The sequence below is a fragment of the Falco peregrinus genome, chromosome 1 (genome assembly GCF_023634155.1).
Source record: "Falco peregrinus isolate bFalPer1 chromosome 1, bFalPer1.pri, whole genome shotgun sequence".
Classification (NCBI taxonomy): domain Eukaryota; kingdom Metazoa; phylum Chordata; class Aves; order Falconiformes; family Falconidae; genus Falco; species Falco peregrinus.
The window spans coordinates 76,590,385-76,612,278 of NC_073721.1; the positions used below are offsets into that span (position 1 = coordinate 76,590,385).

The window sequence follows — 21,894 nt, forward strand, 5'->3', positions numbered from 1 at the left end:
CACCACGAAGAATGAGAACCACAAAAAAACCCAAAGTTGCCACCTGGAGAAAGCTCTTGGGACTTGTAGGTAAAATGAGATACTCAGGATTTAGAAAGCCAATCAATTACATGGACAGACGTATCTATCTCTGGAGATACATATCGGTCTGATCAGCAATTTCGAAAAGAGAACTGCTGCTGGTGGGAGCAGGCAGCCTTGGCAGCCCATCCCAAAGGCCCCGCCTGAGCCCAAGCCAGACTCTCAGGCTAATTTACATTTATGTAGCTTATATCAGTGCAGAACCTGAATTGGGAATGATAGATACATAACTTAGAATTATAAAGGCAAGACGTATGCCTTGTGTTAACTCATAGGTTAAGTCCACCCGCCTGTTGCTTGGGGAGCGTGCGTACAGTGGGACACAGCTATAGTTGAGGTAAGTTAGGCCTGTGCTTGCCCAAAGACATCCCTGTCAAAGAAAAACTAAACAGGGAAAGCATGGAAGGTGGCCACGTTTCACAGGGCAAAACCTCCACAGGTGAAGCCTGGCGGCAGTATGCTGTTCCCAGCCCCCTGGGGACTCACCGGCAGGACACGTAAGCATACCAGCTGATGCATGCCACTTCCAGTGTTAGCGGGTACTTGGCCAACCTTTTTCCATAAATAACCTTTGAGTTTCATGCTATTGCAGAGAGTATAATGCTTTCTTACCATAGCACGCTCTTCTCGGAGCCCATGCAAATGCAGTAGCTTAAGTTTTCAAGTGGTCACCTGCATCAAACCTACGTTCAGGAGGTGCAGTAGTTTAACCTGCAGATATTAATAACTTACGGGGATAAAGACTGAGATAACCATAGCAAGATCTGCATCTTAATGACAACAGTGCACTTTTTACTGATACTGCCATGAATTTGTAGTAAATAAAAAAAGTCCATAGCGTGGTAATTGGCTGATTTTCAACATAAATTCATTTTGGAAAGGATTTCTGAAATCATAGAAGAAAGCATCTTAATATATTCACAGGGGGAGTTCTAGCTCTTATTTCTTTTCCAAGACAGAAAGAACAGGTGCACAAGTTGTGTGAATATTTAAGTGGATTTATAACCAGAAGAAGAGAATTCATTAGAGAAAAGTGTTTGGCAAGCAAAAGTCTTAAAGACAAAATCTTCCACAGGAAATCCATAACATTAGTCAAGTTATCCCAGAGAAACTTGGATTTTCAAATTTAGACGAATCCCAGGAAGCCCAGCTATCATTTGTCTTTAATTTCAACTGCTTTCAGATTCAGGGACTGCTAGCCTAGGCAACACATACAAGAGCTAAACCGAGAGCTGCTTAGATACTGCGCCAGTCTCCCTTGATGACTCCACTCAGAAAGTGCTTACAGACAGACCATTACATTATTATTGTAAAATTAGGGTAGAATGCCTCTGGCAATACCCTTCCCACCAAAACTATGCATACCAAATACACAAAGCAAACAATAGGAAAATAATAGCATAGAACAGTACTTCCACAAGAAGACAGCAAATTTTTAAGTGGGAAAAGAAGTTCTAAATACAGAATACCTGCCTATAAATCTCAATTATTCATGCACTTCAGCACTCTATAAAATTAATACACACTTGTGAATATTCCAGTTTGCTGGGGTTTTTTAAAGCTTAATAGATAAGGTACTGCAGATTCAATTCCAAGCAGTGAACTATTTCACATAGACTTAAATGACAGGGAGCCTTTTATTCTAACTACTGCACCTGGATTCCAGCCAATCCCTCAATGAAACGTATAATTGGATAACTGTAGGTTATAGCATTAGTAGTATTCAAGCATCTCTATTCTATTTAAAAAGGAAACCATTTTCCTGACCTTTAAATCTTGCTACAAATAAGAGAGCAATTATTTCTCAATAAATACATCTGCTGAAACTTTTTTAAAAAAGAAAAAAAATGAGTTGTTATTTTTCCTAGATTACAAAACCCTTCATAATTTAGAAACTTCCCAAGCATCTGCCAAACCACCTTGTCCTTCTGCGTCTAGCCTTCAAACTGTGAGACTCCCAGAGGTAAGGGTCTTTTTTTTTTTTTTGTAACTGGGGGAGGTAGTAATCTTGGAAGTGTAAACATCGTAGCAGATTTTGCACCTAAAAAGCCAGAAAGAGAGATGTAATTTAAAGCTGTGGTTAGAAAGTCCTTCTAAGAAGTGTAACAAAGAGAAGAGGTGCATTGTCATAATTTGCTGAAATTTTGTCTAGAAAATGGGGGGGGGGGTAATAAAATGTCAAAATTCTTATCATTATTGAAATTACAGAAATTGAGCTGCAAACCACAGCCTCTCACCAGCCCTCCCTGATCTGGAGGTAAAATCGCACCCTTTCTAGCACATGAATTACTGGCATACTTTTTTGCACTTCTAGACCAGCCCTCACTACTCTGATGACATGTTTAAGCAGCCCTTTCCTCTCTGATCTATGCAGCAGATAATTTTTCCACAGCCTGTTTTCACTCTGTGCGCAGCATGTCCACTGGCGCTGCAGGAGTTCTGCTCGGGAAGTGAGAGGGAAAGCATGCACTACAGATGCACAAAGTAGAGATCGCCTGGCTGGGAAAAAAGCATTTGGCTGAGAATTTTTATGGGACATTTTCCTTTTTTTTTTTTTTTTTTTTTTTATGATGAAGCTGGAAGTTTTTTCACACCTTGATAGAATTACTTTAATTTAAACTGGAAATCAGGACGTACAAGAACAACTTCACTCTTTTTATCACTGCTGTCTATAGTCAACAAACTTTTTTTTAATCAGGATATTTAGTCTGTCACTTCTCTTTGAAATGGAAAAGACCCTCAACAGCTCTAAATCTGCATAATAACTGTAAAACTGGACTGAACTTCTAGTACCATTGCAGTAAATCAAAACTATAGCTCTTTAAATCATCCTACTCAAACATACGTATATATAGTACATATTGTATATAATATATATTAATACATATAATTTATATACATTTATATTTATACACATATGATTCATTAAAATGGTTGACTCAGCCTTATTTTCTTCTTTCAGATGAAAACATGGTTTGTAATTTAAAATACAAACATGCAGGATCAAAATATACACACTGAACTAAATCAGTACTAACAGCTGAGCACTGACCGCTATGAACACCAGCACTGTATGTATATCTCTGAGGAGTCTCAGTGACAATGACAGACTAGTTTGGTCACATATTGCTCAGCAAACAGATGCAAGCACACCTCAATCTTCACTTCATAGGTATGTTACTTTCACCAATCTGAAGTTTTTGGAACAAAATTATCTACCTTGTACTGTAAAATCATAGTGGGAAATACCGAGCACAAAACTACCGTGCATACACAACCTTTCTTATTCCTCAATTTAAAACGTCCCAAAGCCCAAAAGTGAGAACGATAACTTTAAAAATCAGTCTGCCACGCTCTGCTGTTTCGGGACAAACAGAGCTAGGGAAGACTTGTAAAGAAGCTAGTTATCAGAATCTTTTACCAAATACAACTGACGCTGAATGAAGGCATGTATTTAGGAAAAGCTGTTTCCAACTCCTGAGTTAAGCTGCAAATGAAAATTCATTTGAATATCCTAATCATCACTGCTGCATCACACCCCGAGAAGCCGCCACATTCCAGTGCAGCTGGAATTCCAGTGGCAAGCCCGACAGAGGGGTTATTGCAGGTCACAATAGAGAGACACTGGAAAAACAAAGAAAAACCCATGAATCCTCCCGGGCTCAACTTTCCTTTTACCCTGATATTGGTGATGTTTCAGCAAATGACCTTGTCACTGTGTTTTAGATAGTACCTCCATTATTCTGTACCTCATACCAGTGACCGACCATGTTTTCCTAAATAATTTTTTTTCCTACAGTTTTACTTAAAACTGAAAATAAAGGAGGGCTTGAAACTGATATTTCATCTGTAACATCAAGCAACAAATAAAATCTTCCCAGAGAACCTGCCATTTAATATAATGCAGTAGAAACCAAGCACAACAAATATTAGGTCACTAATTTTTGACAGTGTCCGAGTTTGGGTATCAGTCCTATGCACCCTTGGAACAGCTTTTCATGAGCACTGGGTCCCTGTGGTTTGCAGTGACTACAAACACTGCAGGGTGCTCGGCACTTCCCAAGTCCCGAAGTGAAGTAACAGAGTCCCTGTTGGAATATACACTTCAAGTCAATAGTCATTCAAAATTACTTGCTTGTCCCTGAAATGCCAGATGTGAATAAAAAGTTGGCTTCATGGCTTCAGGACTTAGTCAGCGACAGGCTCTTCCTTGAGGGTGCTGGGAAAAGCTTCTTTGCAACAGTGAGAGATTTAAGGTAACAAATACACCAGAAAAGTAAGAATTAAGTAGTATTTCCCTTCATATACATTGTAGATATTCTACATAAAACCTTGAAATAGAATTTAGTTTTCTTCAAAAACTATCCAAGCACTTTAACACTGTTTTTGAGGAGGACTCTATAAAACACAAGTTCCATGTGAAAATAACTGGACTGTGGAAAGATTACAGCCAGCGGACAGTCCTGCATGAATATCACACAGGCACAGAAAATACTCTTCAAAAAATACTTGTTGGTACTGCTTTGATTACATATATGGTAAAGAAATTATGACCCAGGCTTAAAATTTTTAAGGAAGACAAGAAATACATCTAGGTGAGATTTGCAGAGCTCCATGAAACATGCTTACAGAAATCCTCTGCAGAGCAATGGGACTAGGCAGAACATCCAGTATCAATGGGTTTGTTATTGCTGTTGCAGAACAGGTAAAAATATCAGAAAATGAAACAATAAATAGCACTTGCTTGTCACAAATATAATGCCCCATTGATGTTTTTATTTAAAAGAAAGTAGGCTAGATTCTGATCACTGACATATCCAGAGAATTACCACTTCCTCAGGAGTGTACATCCACTCAGACTGGCAACTCTAAATGAGATTAAAATCTGTGCCAATATGTGCATTAATTTAAACATTCAGATTAGTTCAAGTAAGCCCTATGCATAACACAGCCATTGTGTAGTTAACATTCTATTCATACATCATTTCTTGTTGAAAGTTAAATGGCTAGTACAGTATCTGAGAAATAATTTGTCCTTTTAGTTTGTGTCAAATGAGAGTTTGTCAATAGGAAAATCTGTTGAGTTTTCTCTGCTAGGATATCTCTGTCCCCTCAAAAAAAACCCCAACCTTTTAAAGAGAACCATGGTTGTGGGTTTTTTCATGTCTTCTTTTTCTGACACTACAGTGCATCAAATAAAAAACTAACCATCAGCTCAGTAAATAAGTAGAAAATTCAGGAGAAACATTAGGTAAAGAGTATACGATTTTTTATTATTATCCCAAACACAAAACAGCTGTATTACCACCCCCCACCCCCCCGACCCCCACCCCCAGCTAGGCATCACTGTAAGGTTTCACAATCCAGTAACTGCTAGGGCAAACTCCTTCACTTTTAACCACACCAAGCCTTCACGAGGGACTGCAATCTTTCATCATTCAGCTCCATTTCTTAACTAGAGGATAAGACTGCTATATGGTCACCATCTTCACAGGGTCTAGAATGAGACACAGCTGAGCAAATGGGTGCTGATATTCCGATCCAGCAGAGGACCTGTGCAAGTCTCCTTCAATCAAACAAGTGGTCCAGCAGACAGCCCTGGGGCAGGAAACTGGGTACATGTTGGGTCCTTCACTGAGCCAGGGCTCAGCAGTCAGACAGGCTGCAAGCTCCAGCAAACCACTGTGATAACAGAGGCCAGGTTTTAGCTAACTTCATGAAAAAAGTAGATTGTGTGTAAGGGAAGAAAAATAATTATGTTCATTTCACATCCACTCTAGTAAAGTCTCATCAGAAGAAACTGAACTTTGCAAGTTTTATTTTACACTTTTCATGAAGAAAGACATACACATCTATCAGCTGCACAGCTACACAAATGTGTATGTACATTAATTTATTAGATAGAACTCTCCCAGGACATTTAAGGAAATGCAAGAGTTCATTTTGAAATCAAACTCCAATAACATATGATAATGACAATAATAATTATCTCTCAAGAATAAATCAGCTAATGGAACAGTTTTCAATGACAATAATTCATTCCCTTCAGGCTGTCAGAAATGATACTGCATCAGCATAATATCACCGATGGAGGTTTAACCACACTTTCAGAAAAACATTGGTGTAAAGAAGTATATAATCACTCTCCCCTCAACTTTCAATCTTCATATCATCTGTAAAAAAGACAAGAATCGTATGGTGAACTGCTGTAAGCACAATACTTATTTGCAAGATGAAACAGCAACAACAGTTTGTGATACAACTACTACTTAAAACTTACGAGAGGAAAAAAAAAAAAAAACCTTGAAATAATTACCAATTGGTTCATATAACTGAGAAATAGCAGCCTTTTCGTATCTGTATGTAGGTAAGTCTGTCTTCTGTTTATCTCAGTAAACATCGCTTACATTTACATGCATATGACCCTGATGTAGATTACTGCTTCTGTGAAGAAACAGGAATTACTTATATCTGAAGGCACATGAGAGTTTCCTTCAGAAATATACATACACAAGAGTGTGTGTGTGTATGAGTTATGTTAATAATTATGCTTTCCTTAAAATACATACAATGTATTACAGTAAATCTGTATCATAGAGTACAGTACCATAATGACTAAATTCTGCTAAACCAGTTTCACAGTTTTGTTTGCTTACGCAGCACTACACAGCTTAAACCACATGTAGCAGGCCAGAAAATCCAGCTATTTACAGAAGATTGTGCATACATATTTAAATGCCCTTTAGAATTAAGACCATAACAAAGTTCAACTATGTAAATGTCTCTTAAAGATAAAAATAACACCTGACACTTCTCACACCTTCATCTGCAGATGTGTTTGCCTTAAACTGGACTCCACTGGGATCTCCTTCCTCAATGCAACTGGCACATCTAATCATGTCTGAACTAACAACAAGGTTACCTATAGAATACATTAGGCAGCTTTATAAATTTGATAAACATCACAACCTTTTGCTTATGGCCAGGAATAATTGCTTAAGACAGAACTGAGTCACCTTTGCAGGAAACAATTTTGTGGAAAGGTATTGGGGTTTTACGTTTTACGCTGTACACTTGCTCATGAGCAATATATTGACAAAAATAATAAGAATGGACTGCTATCTAATTAAATGCCAATATTGGATGTATGTTTTAGCATGAGAGTTATTAATGGAATACAATAAATCTGACTATAATTAATTTAAGCAAGTTTATGGATAACTGCAAAATATTTAGCACTAATGTAAAAACAATTACAAACCTCTGAAGTGGGTTTTATTTTCCACTTACTTTTTCTGTGCCTAAAGATTACCTGTTTACACCATTTTAAAAATCAGACACTGATGCAAAGACCCAAAGCCTGATGAGGCTACATACCTGTAATTATATCCTTGGTTTCTTTTCAGGTTTTTAGTGAAAAGGATGTAAAGACTGAAAATTCAGAACACTTCCCCACCACCACCCAGATAAAATAAAAAAAAGGTAAGCAAAATGAACCCAAGATGTTTATCAGCCATACAGATCTGAGGTCTATATGCTTGAACATTACTCAGCCACTAGTGAATACAGAGTATCAAAACACCCTATTGCATTGCTATGACACAATGCATGATGATGGCTCAAAGATTATTATGCAACAAACATTAACGCATTCACTTTAAAGACTTTTACCATGAGATGTCCTATACAGAAATTTACTTAATAGCTGAAATCTCCTTTCTCTCTTGTGCAATAAAATTACCTCATAGTGACTATGTCTACCCCAACAGGTATAAACAGTTACCTGCTCACTTCACTGCATAGTGGCTACAGTGCATGGTGTTCTCCTCAATTTAACACATCACATCTTAAAATACACTAAGAAAGAGAGATGGTAGCTGGGGCTCAGTCACACTTGACTCTGACTGTACTACATCTCTTCAGACTAAAGGAAAACTTTAATTCATGTGAAGGCAGCAAGTTAAACCTGAGTTTTTCTCACTGTTGATTGCTGCAGTACGTTGTCATGTTACTCCTGCATAAGATCAGGTCGCCCCAGCACAGCTCATTCTCTGTGCTGCTCGTTACCACCACTGCCACCTTACCCTCCTCTAGGACAGACCAATTCTTGCTTCCCTTGCTCCACTCTCCTGATGCTTGTGTCTTCATGAAGTACAAAGCTGCCGTGTGGAGTTAGATGAAAACTAACTTACCAAAAAAAAAACCCAAACGCAACCTTCTCTAGAGGTATCGTATTCTTATTTTCTTCCTATTGCAACTATGGCCTAAATCTCATAATGGGCAAATATGGCAGGTGAGTCTGGATACCAAGTTTGTCTAGCAGTGTAAAAAGAGCAATAACAGGCCTTCTTGTTTTTGGTTAGGTGGAATCACTCTGAAAAAAATATTAACATTGCCTTCACTGTAGAAAGGTTAAGTGTGAACAATCAAAAAAGCATTTGTAATCATAATTAAGAAATTACAACGTGGTAAAGAGGTATTAGGATGTTCTTTTAAATTACCAATGAATGTGAACAAGCGTTTCTCCAAATTCAGAATAGATTACCAGTACAACAAAGGTCTACCTTGACAAACCTAGCAAAATTTATTGATTTTTAATACAATTAAACTATAGCACTTTAATCACAAACTTCATACTGTCAGAAATTTTATGAAACAAATGGAAGATGTCAATGTACCTGCCTAAAATCTGGCTTATATGAACAGTTGCTTTCTAGAAAGAGAAGTGATCTTATGCTGAAAATATAAATGTAGATTTAGATTACAGTATCACTATAGAATTTAAAAAATCACTATTAAAAATTGCACTTAAGTAAAGGACATAAAAACTAGAGACACTTCCAAAATATTTTTATAGTACCAGACAGAGTAAATTTAATCTTTTGTTGGTTAAAGTCTATTCTTTCTTTCATTGAACTAAAAGTAACTTAAAGAAACTATGCAGTATTTATTCATTTTGGTATCTTCTATGTGTAAATTTGAACTCCCTGAAAGAAATTCATTATTTTTAATGTAGGTAGGTCATGTTTGTTTCTATATTACCAAGTCTACCTTATTAAAAAAATTCAAGAAACACTTGGATGTTTGTGTGCATCATTACACCAACTACTGGGAGAATATTTGCTCTCCACATAACAGTGAACATGACTTTCGACTACCAAAAAGGTAATCCGTATGTGTTGTCAACACTGTTTTCCGGTTGACAGAATTAATCAACATCAATATTATATTTCATAAGAGTCCTAGTCTTATAGTCAGCTATGTCAGGGCAAGAATTTTAATAAACATTCTGTTATTTTGTGTGTATTATTTTTGGGCCAGTTTTATGTTTTATAAAATTACATCCTTGCCTCACCATAACAACCAGTGTGTATTGGTGCATACCTTTGGTGAGAACCTGCTTGCTTTTTTTCATCATAATCAAAAGCCTTTTCTAAAGGGTTGTTAAGAGTCTCACCTCCTTTGGTTTGCAGTGGTATGCTGAGAATGTCAGCCTCCGTGGATGGCTCATTGTTCATGCTGATGCAATATAATGGTTCACCCAAGAAAGAAGGTTTCTTCAACCTTTTTGTGTTGAGTGCTCTTGACATAAAGTAACCTTCAGTAACACTCTTATCACCCATCTTCTGTAAACCTTCTAGGTCATCAGGTTCCTCTGTTTGGGCCAGTGAATCCTTTGATAAGTGACTATCAGCCAGTGCTTTGCTGATATAGTAGCCAGGGATTTCACTCTCTGCATTAACACATAAGCTTTTGTCTCCAAGTCCAGCCTTTTCCTGAGCCATTAACATCCCTACAATATGGTCTTCAACTAACATTTTGGAAAGAGTAGATGTGGAGTGAAGAGTGGAGTCTTGACTTGTGTAACAAGGGGGACTTAATCCAAAAGAAAGAGATTCCTGAGACTTTGGCATGGTAACGTTGCTTATTGTTCTCTGAGGCTGCATACATTCTTCCAGAAGGGTCTTAAGCTGCTCTTCAGAGAGGCCCGTTTGTTCTTCAGTCTGAAAAAAAAGGGCAAGAATTTCTTCTGTCAAAATATAATTAATGAAAAGCAGCGCCATAAAACACTTTGAGAGATACAAAAGCACTGGCAGAACTCTTAAACTGATATCAATGTTTTTCAATTCAAACTGAATTTACATACACATTTACACAATTACATTATTTATGTAACATCTTCACTAGGTTCTAGACAGATTAGATGCTGAAAGTTAGGAAAGAAGTCTGATGCCCACAAGACACTGAGAGGCCTTTGATTTTGGTCAGTCTTCCGCTAGATATCACTGCTTTTTAATTACCAAAACACATACTTTTTCACATAGCTCGGTGTGTTGCGTATACATACAGACACACACTCACACTTTAGTTACCGAAAGCAAAACAGCACATTGCTAAAAGACTTTCAGCTGTTGGGGCAACACATCTGGGGTCAAAAATGGTTTTAGACAGCACCAGCCCACAAAGACCGTCAAATATTAACTGAAGTATACCCAGCCACTCGCTGTAGAAATGCAACACAGCCTCTGTCAACCATATCACAAAAAGCATATCAGTTACTCATCTACAGGACCTACCTCGTCGAGTATGTCCCATGGCATGTGACAGAAGAAAGCCTCATCTTCTGTACAAGAGGTTTAGTGCTTTCTACAAGCTGTCACTGCTTGGATAGCTCACAGATTTATCTTTTCAGTCAGTTTCTTATTCAGACAGTGGCACACTCTCATCATTTTTATCATGCAGATTTTCTTTACTGGACATTTCTTAAAATTTGATATTAAAGATAATGACTGATATTAGGTGGTAATGGTGAAGAATATCAAATGACATTTTGCTTAAGGAAGTCTGCAATGGGGAGTTATTTCTAGCCTTTATAATCTTTAATGCTCCTTGGTAATACAGACGCACAATATCCCCTGACAACTGAAAGATTATAATGGAATGTACCAGAAATATTTTAGATATGCATAACACATTTGCCCATGAAATATGAGATATAGAAGATATAATAATATATATTATAAATATTATAGATACTGTGCAACATTTAGATTATAATGGAATGTACCAGAAATATTTTAGATATGCATAACACATTTGCCCATGAAATATGAGATATAGAAGATATAATAATATATATTATAAATATTATAGATACTGTGCAACATTTAATGTAACAAGATGCTTTCTACTATCAAAACCTTGGTTTTACCCAGCCTCCAAGAGACAAAGGATCAGATCACTTCAGTGATTTATGTCAAACAACAATTGTATTCACTGTGTAATGACTATTAGAATTTACCTCACATTGTGTAAAGCATGGAGCTACTGTAATTTCAGAGGAAAGATCAGTATCAGATGTCTAGCTGATTTTTTTTCTCCCTAAAGGTCTCTTATCCAGCTACAGAATATGACCTGGAGTATATAGGTCATATCCTGTAGTTGGACAAGAGTGACATCACAGGAATGATATGACCATGTTGGACGTATATGACATGCAGAGATCACAGCCTAAGTAGCACAGGATGTATGGATTACACCTGAAAACTGTTCATGAATGGGGACAGTTTTCAGTCAAGAAGGAAATAGTATTTTTTCATAAAACTTGTTGTGGCTATTAAAAATTACAAGGCGACACTACACAATGAACAAGAAAGCCATTTTAGGCTACTTTCAGTCATCATTCTGTATTTACATGTTCAATCATTAATAACAGCTAATTACCACTACCATAGATTACAGTTCAGGCACTAGCTTATGCACTTAAACTCAGTTTTATAGATTCATTTAACCCATTAGTCTTTTCCTCCAAAGACCAACTTCCTTCCCAAAGATACTTGGAGCTCACTTTCTACACATACAAAAAAAGACAACTGCATTAAAGAAATTGATATGTTAAGGGCTTTTAAAAAAACAAACCAAACCAAAAAAAGAGCACTGACAGACTATCATTACATATAGAGAGCTTTATTTAGATGAACATAATTATGTAGAGATTCAGCTTATCTTGGTATCAATCAAAGTACTTCTGATAATATAACTGAAATCAAACCACAACCTTATGCACTTATTTAGGTAATAACGAAAAAAATTATGACCTCTTCAAATTTTTCTCAGGCTTTTAAATTTTAATCCTAGTGCAGAAAGTACTCACTGATGAAAAATAAGTCAGACAGGGAAAAACAATTAGGAGCAAAACTCATGACAAATCAAAAATGAAACATGGAATTTTTCAAATTTTCACTCTCAGTCTAATCTACTAGCCCATGCTGAATTCCTTACATTCCTTGAAGGAGTATTTTAACTTGCAGGACAACATCTTTTTACAAGTAGTCATTATTAGAATGGATTTGCTGTAAAGAAACAGGATGCATTCACTCAGGCAGAGCTTCACAGTAACATAGTTATACCACTACTGGAAGCACAGCTGCATCTAGAGTAATCCACAGAGCAGAACATTATGCTATGTAAACATAACTATATTTGTATCACAGAAGATTCTCACATCTGGAAACCCACATGGATTCCTAACTTGTTTTTGAGTGTGTGGTTCTATAGTAACATATTTCAAACTCTTGGCCAAGATCATTTGGTGCCAATTTTCTAATTTTCTGTTAATGACAGGGCAATTCACTCACTGCAGAAAGGAATTCTGCATCTGGAGCAAATGAATGAGTACAAAATGAGCACAGGGAGGAAGATCATCTGGTCCTGCTTTTCTTTTGTCTTTTTATTCCCCTCATCCCCACCCCATTTATCTGCAGTCTATTTTTCCTTGTCCAAATTTATTTTTTTATTTTTTTCCTTTCAGGAAAATCATAGGGCTTGTATTGACAATTAGTTCATAGATTACTGTGATTATTACCAGAGGGCTATGGGGGAAGATTTAGAGCCTAAGGCGCATGGGGAGGGAAATGAGTATAACAGCTATAGAGTGAAAAAGTTTGGTAACTTGTGGGCTTGTTTTCCTCCAGAGTGGCAGGCCTGCAGGCAAAGCAGACAGTGTAGAGCATTACTTATTTTTGTTCTTTCTTTATCTCTTCCTCCCTTTGGATCGTTTTTTAAGTCATGCTTGCAAGAATGCAAAGATAAGGAAAGAGAAAGTATTTAACACACCTCTCCAGAAATTACATTTTAAAGTATCAAAGGCTCACTGTTCACAATTTTCTTGTGCCAAAGTCGTTTCAGGGTTAAGGGAAAAATATACAGCAGAGGAGAAGATAGCTTGCAAATAGCCATCAGTCATCCACTCAGCAGCAAGAAATTTACATTGCAATAGAAGCAGAAAGGCTGCTGTTGAAATCAGAAAAGTTAGTTTAGGGAAACATGTAATACCCTAAGGAGAGACATCTCACACCAAGAAAGGCTGTGCATTTGCAAGCAAATGAGCATTTTAGCTCACGGGTCACATAATACAGCAACTGTATTAGGATTTTGTAAAGTATACGTTTGCACACACCAGAAGAAATCCTGTCACAGCTAATTGTACTACTTTAGAGTCACAAGACTTGGAATGAGTAACACAGTCTCAGGGAGACACTAGATTCTACTTCTCCCAAGCTTTTACTGCCCCAAACTGTAAATAATTTATAACTCCTATACAGAAAAAATACTTCAAGTTATTTATTTAAAAATACAAGGATATAAATTAATGTAATTCAAAATGCAGAAACAGCCCACTAGACAAGGGAAAATGAGCTATCAGGTCTGGTTCCCATCAGAAATTGGAAATCCTGTTAATTATTCTGGCTAATTTTTAATAGGACATGGAGCCCTATTCATTTCCTAGGCTTTTTACCGTTAATGATCCAAAAAACTAAGGAGTTTAGGAGCTTGCTAATGACCTTTACTGTTTATGTGTGGCTAGTTTTTCCACACACTTGTAGTCCTTCTCTGACTGAAGATTTCTTGTTCCTTGGTGACATGGGTCTATAGAGAAAATCTTACCGCATGTGGTAGGAATGCAAACTTATAGACTGCTGCGGACAGACCTGCTGTGACTACCAGCTCCAAGTTCAAGCTTTGGGCCTGTTTTCCACATCTACACATACAGAAACAGACTAACATGGAAAGGCCTTATCAGATTTTAGCATGGGGAGAAAGTTAATATGTCAGGATTATTTCTAATTATAGTAAATAATCATTAAATGATACACAGTAAATGAACAGGCACTAGAAAGCCAGGACTATTTAAGGACTCACGTCTACAAACGTATATTTTGTTGCTTAATCAGAAAGTATTACAATCAACGGCTCTCACGATACTTTTTTTGCTTGAAACAATTTACTTTGATGCTCTAATTTACATTTTTACTGATGTGTAGGACTGCAACAGTCAATTCTAAAGTAACTGCTCTCTTCTCCTGATAAAAAGACTCAGTTTCAAGAGTATACTGATGTATTGAGACAACCTTCACATTTTTGACATATCAGGACAGGAAGGTTTTGTAAGTCTTAGTTATTTCATGACTTCTCAAACAGCTTTGAAATGGCAACCCTTGCCTTGTATCTCCACGCTACTCAACTCAGCATGTACCATCACCTTTAAGCATCACACTGAAGCACTTGCCTAGGAACAGTACTGGTCAGTGTTATTGTAGGATGTTATCGTGCTGCATACAAAACCAGACAAATCATGTCATTGTGGAAGAGCTTCTTACATTCCAGAAATGTTAAAGGCCCAAAGTTCTTTGGCACCATGAAAGTCAGGATTGCTGTTCATAACTTGTAAACTAATTTCAGTTATGGGAATATGTCCTCATGGGACTGTTGTGGGTTAACCCCAGCAGGCAGCTAAGCACCACACAGTTGCTTGCTCACTTCTCACCCCCCTGCCACAGTGGGACAGGGAAAGAGGAAAGGAAAAGACCAGTGTTCAGCCACTTCCTGAGAAAAAGATGGGTAAGTTTCTAGAACCCTCTCTTTTCCCTTTTTATTGCTGTGCATGAATTTATATGGCAGGGAATATCTGTTTGGTTAGTCTGGGTCATCTGCCATAGTACGTCCCCTCCCAGGGTACTGCACATCCCCAGTCTATTCACTGGGAGGGCAGAACCAGAAACAGAAGGCCCTGTCTAGCAACAGCTAAAACAGGGGTGTCTTACCAGTATTGTTTTGGTCACAAATCCAAAACACAGCACCATACTAACTGCTATGAAGAAAATTAACTCCATCCCAGCCAGACGCAGTATATCCACTTTTACAAAAATTTGGAAGTATCCATCATGTCATGTTATGGCTTTTAGTGCTTGTTTGTTTGTTTTAAAACCACTGCCTCATGAGAAAGAGCTTAACAAATGCAAAAGAAAAGTTAACCTTTCCTCTGTAAGGCTATTTCAGAAGGTTTATTTCAGAATGTAATGAGAGAAAATGTAACTAGAGTAGATTGAAAACATGCTTACAACTCAGTAGAGCATATTTCTGGAGAGGACAGTAATGTGTATTGATTTGATGGTGTCAAAAATTAAGACTGGAAGCTGAATAATGGATTCAGAAATTAAGAGCTCCTTGTGCTATGATCATGATTCACCATCTGGTGGCCCTGTGCTTATGTCTGGTTTGGGGACTTCTATACCGTTTCAGGAAAGACATAAATCTTTCAGAATGAACAGGATTCCTGAGCCAACAGAGAAATTCTCCTGCTTTTGCTCTTTTCCTTCTGCTATCTTTCCTTCTGTTAGTTACAATTTTCCCTTATTTTTTTCCACTGTTTCTGTTTGTGTAAAGGCAGAATAAAAAGGTCTGGTAGTCAATTTTCTGTCACTGCTGCTGCTAAGAGCCAGAAAGCAGAAAGGACAGAAGTAACTAGGCAAGAAAACAAAAGCACCAGAAAAAAAAGAGATTAGTGAGCATCTGGTAACATCACTGTCTGAAAAGAAAATTCAACTTGTAACAATCATGAGCCATCAGAACCACAACATCAAAGCCATTATCAGCCTCATGGAATCATAAAAAATCTCTATTACAAAAGTAATTTTAAAAGAGTATAAAATTTCAGAAAATAAAATGAACTTCATAATACATTGGAAATAAAAACCCTAAAGGATTTTTTTCCCCTTTTCTGGCAAAGAGACATCTTAACAGAAATCAAAAGGAAACATGAGTTTATACAATTTTGCTCTTATTTACAGTAGCAAAGTAGGTGAAAATTGTGAAGAAGAGACACAGTAAGTGCAGCAGTTCATTTCTTTTTGATTTTTTAAGATAGCCCACAGGTTATACAAGTAAAAATAATTATGACAAGTTCTTGCAGGCAGAACTAATTTAAACATGCATATTTTAGTCATTACATAGAGGCATAATACTTGCTTTTATTTGATCTTTCTTAAAAATATCCAGTCAATGCTTGTGGTTTTAATGTGCAAATAATGAAAAATTATGCTTCATCAGCTATGCCACACCCTGTAGACATTAGGAGGAGAAACCAACTGGTTACCAGAGGTGACAGAAGTAGAAAAAAAGAGGAAGCTAAAATATCTTTTACAAGATATTTTTCTTCTCATTTGATACCATAGACAATAAGCTACATTACTCACAGGTGCAGAGTTTGCATGGTACTGCACCAGGATATAATGAAGAGGGTTTAATGAAGGTGGCTTTAAGTATGAATTTCTTCTTGGAAGCACATGGAAATAATTTTGTGACTTTTAAAGACCCAAAAAGCTTTATTTCTGAATTGCTACAAGTTGTACTTTTTACACTTAATTTTCTGATGTTTACTTCCAATTTTAGCTTCATTTCAAGGTAGCTTTTGATCTACAAGTTGTATAACATTTTCTAGGTGCCTGCATATTATTAGCAAGGAAGTTTTCACCTATGGATACCAAAATCTAAATTTGTGTGTCCTCACCAAAGTTTCAAGAACTTTGAAAATGTCTGTGAAATGTCACACAGGTTTAAAGTTTCTAATATTCATATCAGACATGTATTTATTAGTAAAAAAATTATTTTTATAGTAATTTAAATTTCTTAATTGCATATACATGCATTAGAGGAATATTATGATTTTGAAGCTCTGCTTTCATCAACTGAACCATATATGGTGTTTGTAACCTTCAGACGTTTACCAGTATTGGATTCAAACCTAAACAGTTAAAATACGAAAACACAACTCATTAATATCTGTATTGCCATCAGCATGCTGGCTTTTTCTGTCATTTTAGGAGCTAATACAACATAAAACTTAGGCATCATGTTATAAAAGAAAGCTAAGTGAGTTCTGATTTACTGTTACAAAACAGTAAATTATTACAAAAACTCCTATATTTTATTACCCAATTAACTTATGAATAGTAGGTTTTACACAACAAAGCAAATGATTCACAAAGCAATATCAAAGGAAATTCTGAATATATTGTATATAATACCTAAATACAAAAGCAAATAAAGGTTAATAGAAATTATTTAGAATTATATTAGACATATTCTTCCTATTTACCTAATCTTTCAAAAAATACTGGTGAGTATGAAACTATCGCTAAATCTGGTAAAGTCTGACCTTCTTAAAACATAAACTATTATACATTAAATAAAAAACTATATGCAAGCAAAAGCAAGTCATACATAATGTTTTATTAGTGGCTGGGAATTGCTACTACCTAAGCAGCTGAGTCTGCTGAGTTAAATGAATTGATAAGTCAAATTTTTATAATTATCTTCTCTTTCAGAGGTACTAAGAGGTACTTTATGCATTTGAATTTACTCTGTTTTCTTTAATTCAATCCTGGTTCATCTGAATTTGAGAAACCAAACAGGACAAGCAACTAGTTTTGATCTTCTGACGATGAATAAAAACAAATGCAAAAAGTGATTCGGTACTGTAAAACCACGGACTTTCCTGGCAATAGGATCAATACACTAACTGCAGTACTTTTAACGAGAAAGTAAGTAGTTTTAAACAGTTTTGTTTGTTTGCTTTTAACATTTCCAAGATCATAATGATATCAGGTTCTGCCCAAGAGATATCCTAAGAAGTTATAATGTTATTCTATTCTCCCCCCTAACTGCAACCAGTGTTTGTAGTGTTCTTGTACTCTTGCCATAAGTTCCAAACCCTAGCTGTAATTGTATAGCATATTTGAGTTGTGTATATATTGTATTATTCAAAAAAATCATTAGTTAAATTTCAATAGTTTTTAAACACTGTTGTCTTGCTGCTGAATTATACTCCAGCTTCCATCATAAGCAGCAGAGCACAAATTTCTAGTAGAGTGGGAATCATGAAAGGAAGAAGTTTTTATTCAGTACCTTTAATAGAACAAAAGGTAAGAACTACAGTTCTAAGTAAACATACATTAAAGTGTGTAATTAAGCGTCCATAGAGTATATTTTCCTAGCTAGGGCAAAGATGTACTAACTTAATATAATGGGCATATTTAACTGAAAATCAACATATCCTGGTAGTAACTAAACAATAACAGAAAATTCTAAAAAAAAATATTATTTAGAAAAATAATTTAAAAGGTTAAGAATTTTAAAAGCTGCATAAATAATGATGTAAAACCCCCCTTGATTTAAATACTAGACTATGATAGAAGTCTCTGATTTAGATCACTTTGAATTTAAAATCCATTTACTCCAAGGTTGTCAACAGATGTTTTGCAAGAACTCAGCTCTTCTAGCTTCAGATGAGTTCAATGTTTAGCTCATCTAATCTATGCATTTGTACTTTATATGAGTCACTGTATAACTTTTTCTCTCATTTCTAAAATCTTTCTCAACAAATGGATAGCTCCCTGGGTTTAGAGCACTTCATTTCATACACTTGCAAGTATTCTTAGGTTAGAAAGCAAGCTGCTTTTAAATGAACACACTGAATGTGTGAAAAAATGTAAGACAGATTCCTGAAATGGTATTTATAATCCATCATTCTGAATAAGACTTTCATTTTCTAGCCTCTACTGAAGAAGAAGAATTTCTGCAGCCTAGGCGATTTAGCATTCAAAATTACTTTCCTAAACATCCCATTTTGTGTTTTTAACTGTTTATTATTAAGCATTTAACAGATTTCATTCCATAGAAATATCTTCCTTGAATATTATTAAGTTGTGGCTTTAATTTTCAGCAAAGCCAGCAGAGTAGACAAAAATGCCTTGATGTGGTTGCAGCTGTTTTCTGTTACAAAACTCCATTTATTTTTCTTTTTTTGGTCACGTTGGCTTTCATTTTTCCAAGAAATGGATACAGTGTAGCATAATGGTACTACAGTATGTTATTATAGCGACTTTAAAATTTTGCAACAAAGTATCTTGAGATGTTAAGAATACTGACAGGTCTATAATTACTGGGGGAACAGAAAATACAAATAGTAATAAAACTAAGGGCATGGAGATCTGTTTGTCCATAACCTAAGAAACTTCACTGCAAGTGCTAAAACACCAATAAAATTAACAAAATGCCTCCATCCAATAAGAAGGAAAAGAAGGAAGCCACAAGCACATGATCTAGAAGACCTGTGTAGTGACCTTTATCAGGTGTAGTTCAGTCTCACTGAAAACAAGGACTGGCCCAAGAAGCAGTAAGCATGAAGACTCATCAAAAGTAACTATAGTCAGAAGCTTAAAAAAACAACAAAATAATAGTTTATGTATTTCAGGAGTTCAGGCCATATTTTCTGATAATTCTTTAGGGATATCTTTTAAAGTGACCCTCCTTAATTGGCCCTGTGTATCAATAGCAACAGGCACCTCTGAATACCGACTTTTTCTATGTTAACATATATATGTATATGGTAAACCTGACCTGTGATATATATTCTGGAGACAGAAATGTTCTCTCCCAATAGCTGAAGTATATGATATGAAGGAAGTTCTGCTATATGTGGAATAACAAGATACAGAAACCCACAGCGTTTCCTAGTGAAGGAGTAGTAGTATACAATCTCAGTTATCCAAGTCAAGGAACAAAGCATGCAGTTTCTTTCATAAATGTGGTTTTCTTACAGAGTTTTTGACTCTGTATGAAATACAGATGATAGTATTCCTTTCTTTGATTCACGGTCATGCCACCTAAATAGAGAGCCTCAGCCAAGTGTGAATGTCAGCTGTAGTTCCCCAAGGTCCTCACAGGCAGCAGAGAGACACCAACACCTCAGATTGTAATTCAACCCAACTAACATCTAAAGACAGAATGCTTAGAATTCTGCTTACAAATTACTGTTTTAAAACTGAAGCCTTTCTGACAATATGATTCAAACGATTCTAAGCAAAAAGACAAGAAAAGGGAAGAAGTAGAGATCAGTATTACACCAGAAATTTGGCAAAATGACAGAGGATTAGAAAAAGGTATATAAGACTACTTTTCAGAAACTTGTTTCTGAGAAATATGTTGAAGTACAGAATTGTAAAAACACCTAGTTTTAAATAACAAGGCCCATAATGTATCACACAAGCTTAGCTTTCATTGTCTTGCTGCGGTAGTCCACCCCACAAGCTCAATAAAAGAGCATGTACAGTATTGCCATGTACTGGCAAATGCAAGCACTTGAACACTGCGAGCCAGGACACCTTTCCAAAAATACCAGGTCTAGTACATCTGAAACTGCAATTTTTTTCTTCTTTTGATCTTTTAATTGTTACAGTTTTAAAGAAAGGCTTGGTTTTGTCTCTTTTTTAATAGAAGCAAAGATTTTAGTGCAATTATGGCACTGCAAAAATCAGGAGGTTTAACATACCAAAAATTACACAACTTGTGGGAAAGAGAAGTTGACAATATTTGTATTATGTGAATTGCAAATATGTAATCCTACCTCACAATGGCAGAACTATTAAGTATCTTAACCAAAGAAAAAAATCAAGTTCCCATTTACTGCTCATGAAACGTTTTTGACCCTTTCAATTCATGGCATGAATAATCACACTCACTTAGGAACATCCCATCTAAAATCTATGAAACTGTCATTGCCTTTTAGAGGAGAATCACTGTTCATGAGTATAGATAAATGAGTAAGGGTAGGGATAGTTTTGCTACATCTCAGTCTCTGCTTATGAATTTGATATGATAAAGAATTTGATTTTTCCTTTTGTGTTTGGTGGGCCTTGTTGCCACACGGCAAGTGCAAAGTTTCAATAGGGAATGTCAGGTTGCAGCTGTGCTTGTCGGTGTGGGCATATATTTTACATAGAGCTGGAAAAACATTTTTTTAGAAGAAAGAGAATAATGTAGAATCTATTCTAAAGAACAGAAGGGTATTTTGAAATGAGATACCCTGCATCTGGCTCTTCTATTTCCATTCAAAACGAAAACCCAAAAGCCTTTAGGAAGAATGTGATGAACAATACTGCCCCAGGGAAAACATTTTATTTGGAGTTTCAAGTCTGCCTGCACCCGTTCTTGATTTTGAGGAAGCAAGGGGGAAAATCCCTTCCGTAAGTACAAGAACAGGAGTTAAACCTTGAAACATCCAGCTATACATTACCAGAAAATTTAAATTTACCACATAACAATAAAAAAGCTAAGACTGAGATAAAACAAGTGTTGATCTATTATTATTACTTGATGCTTGACAAATGTCTTTAAAAAATTAGAAATGTAAAATGATAATATTATTAATATTTTTGTCTAAGTACAAAGGCCCCTCTTCAGAAAGTCTAGCTGTTAATGTAAACCTTAGTTTTGATAGTTTATTAAAACCCTGATTGTTTTTCCTCAGGTTTGTCTAACATATAGTAAATGAGCAACAGCTCCAAAGACCATACTCCCTTGCCAAACTAGAAACAGAATAAACATTATAAGAGCAGGTAGGAGAGCCAACCTCCTCCTCCTCCTCCTCCTTCTGAGGTGACGAGGAAAAACCTCACAGTTACTTTGTGCCAC

At 36.1% G+C, this 21,894-nt stretch overlaps 1 protein-coding gene across 7 annotated transcripts in view; it reads right to left on the bottom strand.

Annotated features, from left to right (window-relative positions):
• Positions 1 to 5,384: 5,384 nt before the first annotated feature.
• The window catches only part of FSIP1 (fibrous sheath interacting protein 1), an 89,039-nt gene continuing 72,529 nt past the window's right edge, over positions 5,385 to 21,894 (bottom strand). For 5 of the 7 annotated variants that reach the window (XM_055817691.1, XM_027777269.2, XM_055817687.1 and 2 more), the window contains one exon: positions 5,960 to 10,085. In XM_055817691.1, coding sequence (XP_055673666.1) covers positions 9,420 to 10,085 — 666 coding nt within the window. In that variant the 3' untranslated portion in view covers positions 5,960 to 9,419. Of the gene's footprint in view, positions 5,764 to 5,959; positions 10,086 to 21,894 lie in introns of those variants that run through there. The other 2 variants (XM_055817684.1, XM_055817685.1) reach the window with 2 other exon arrangements.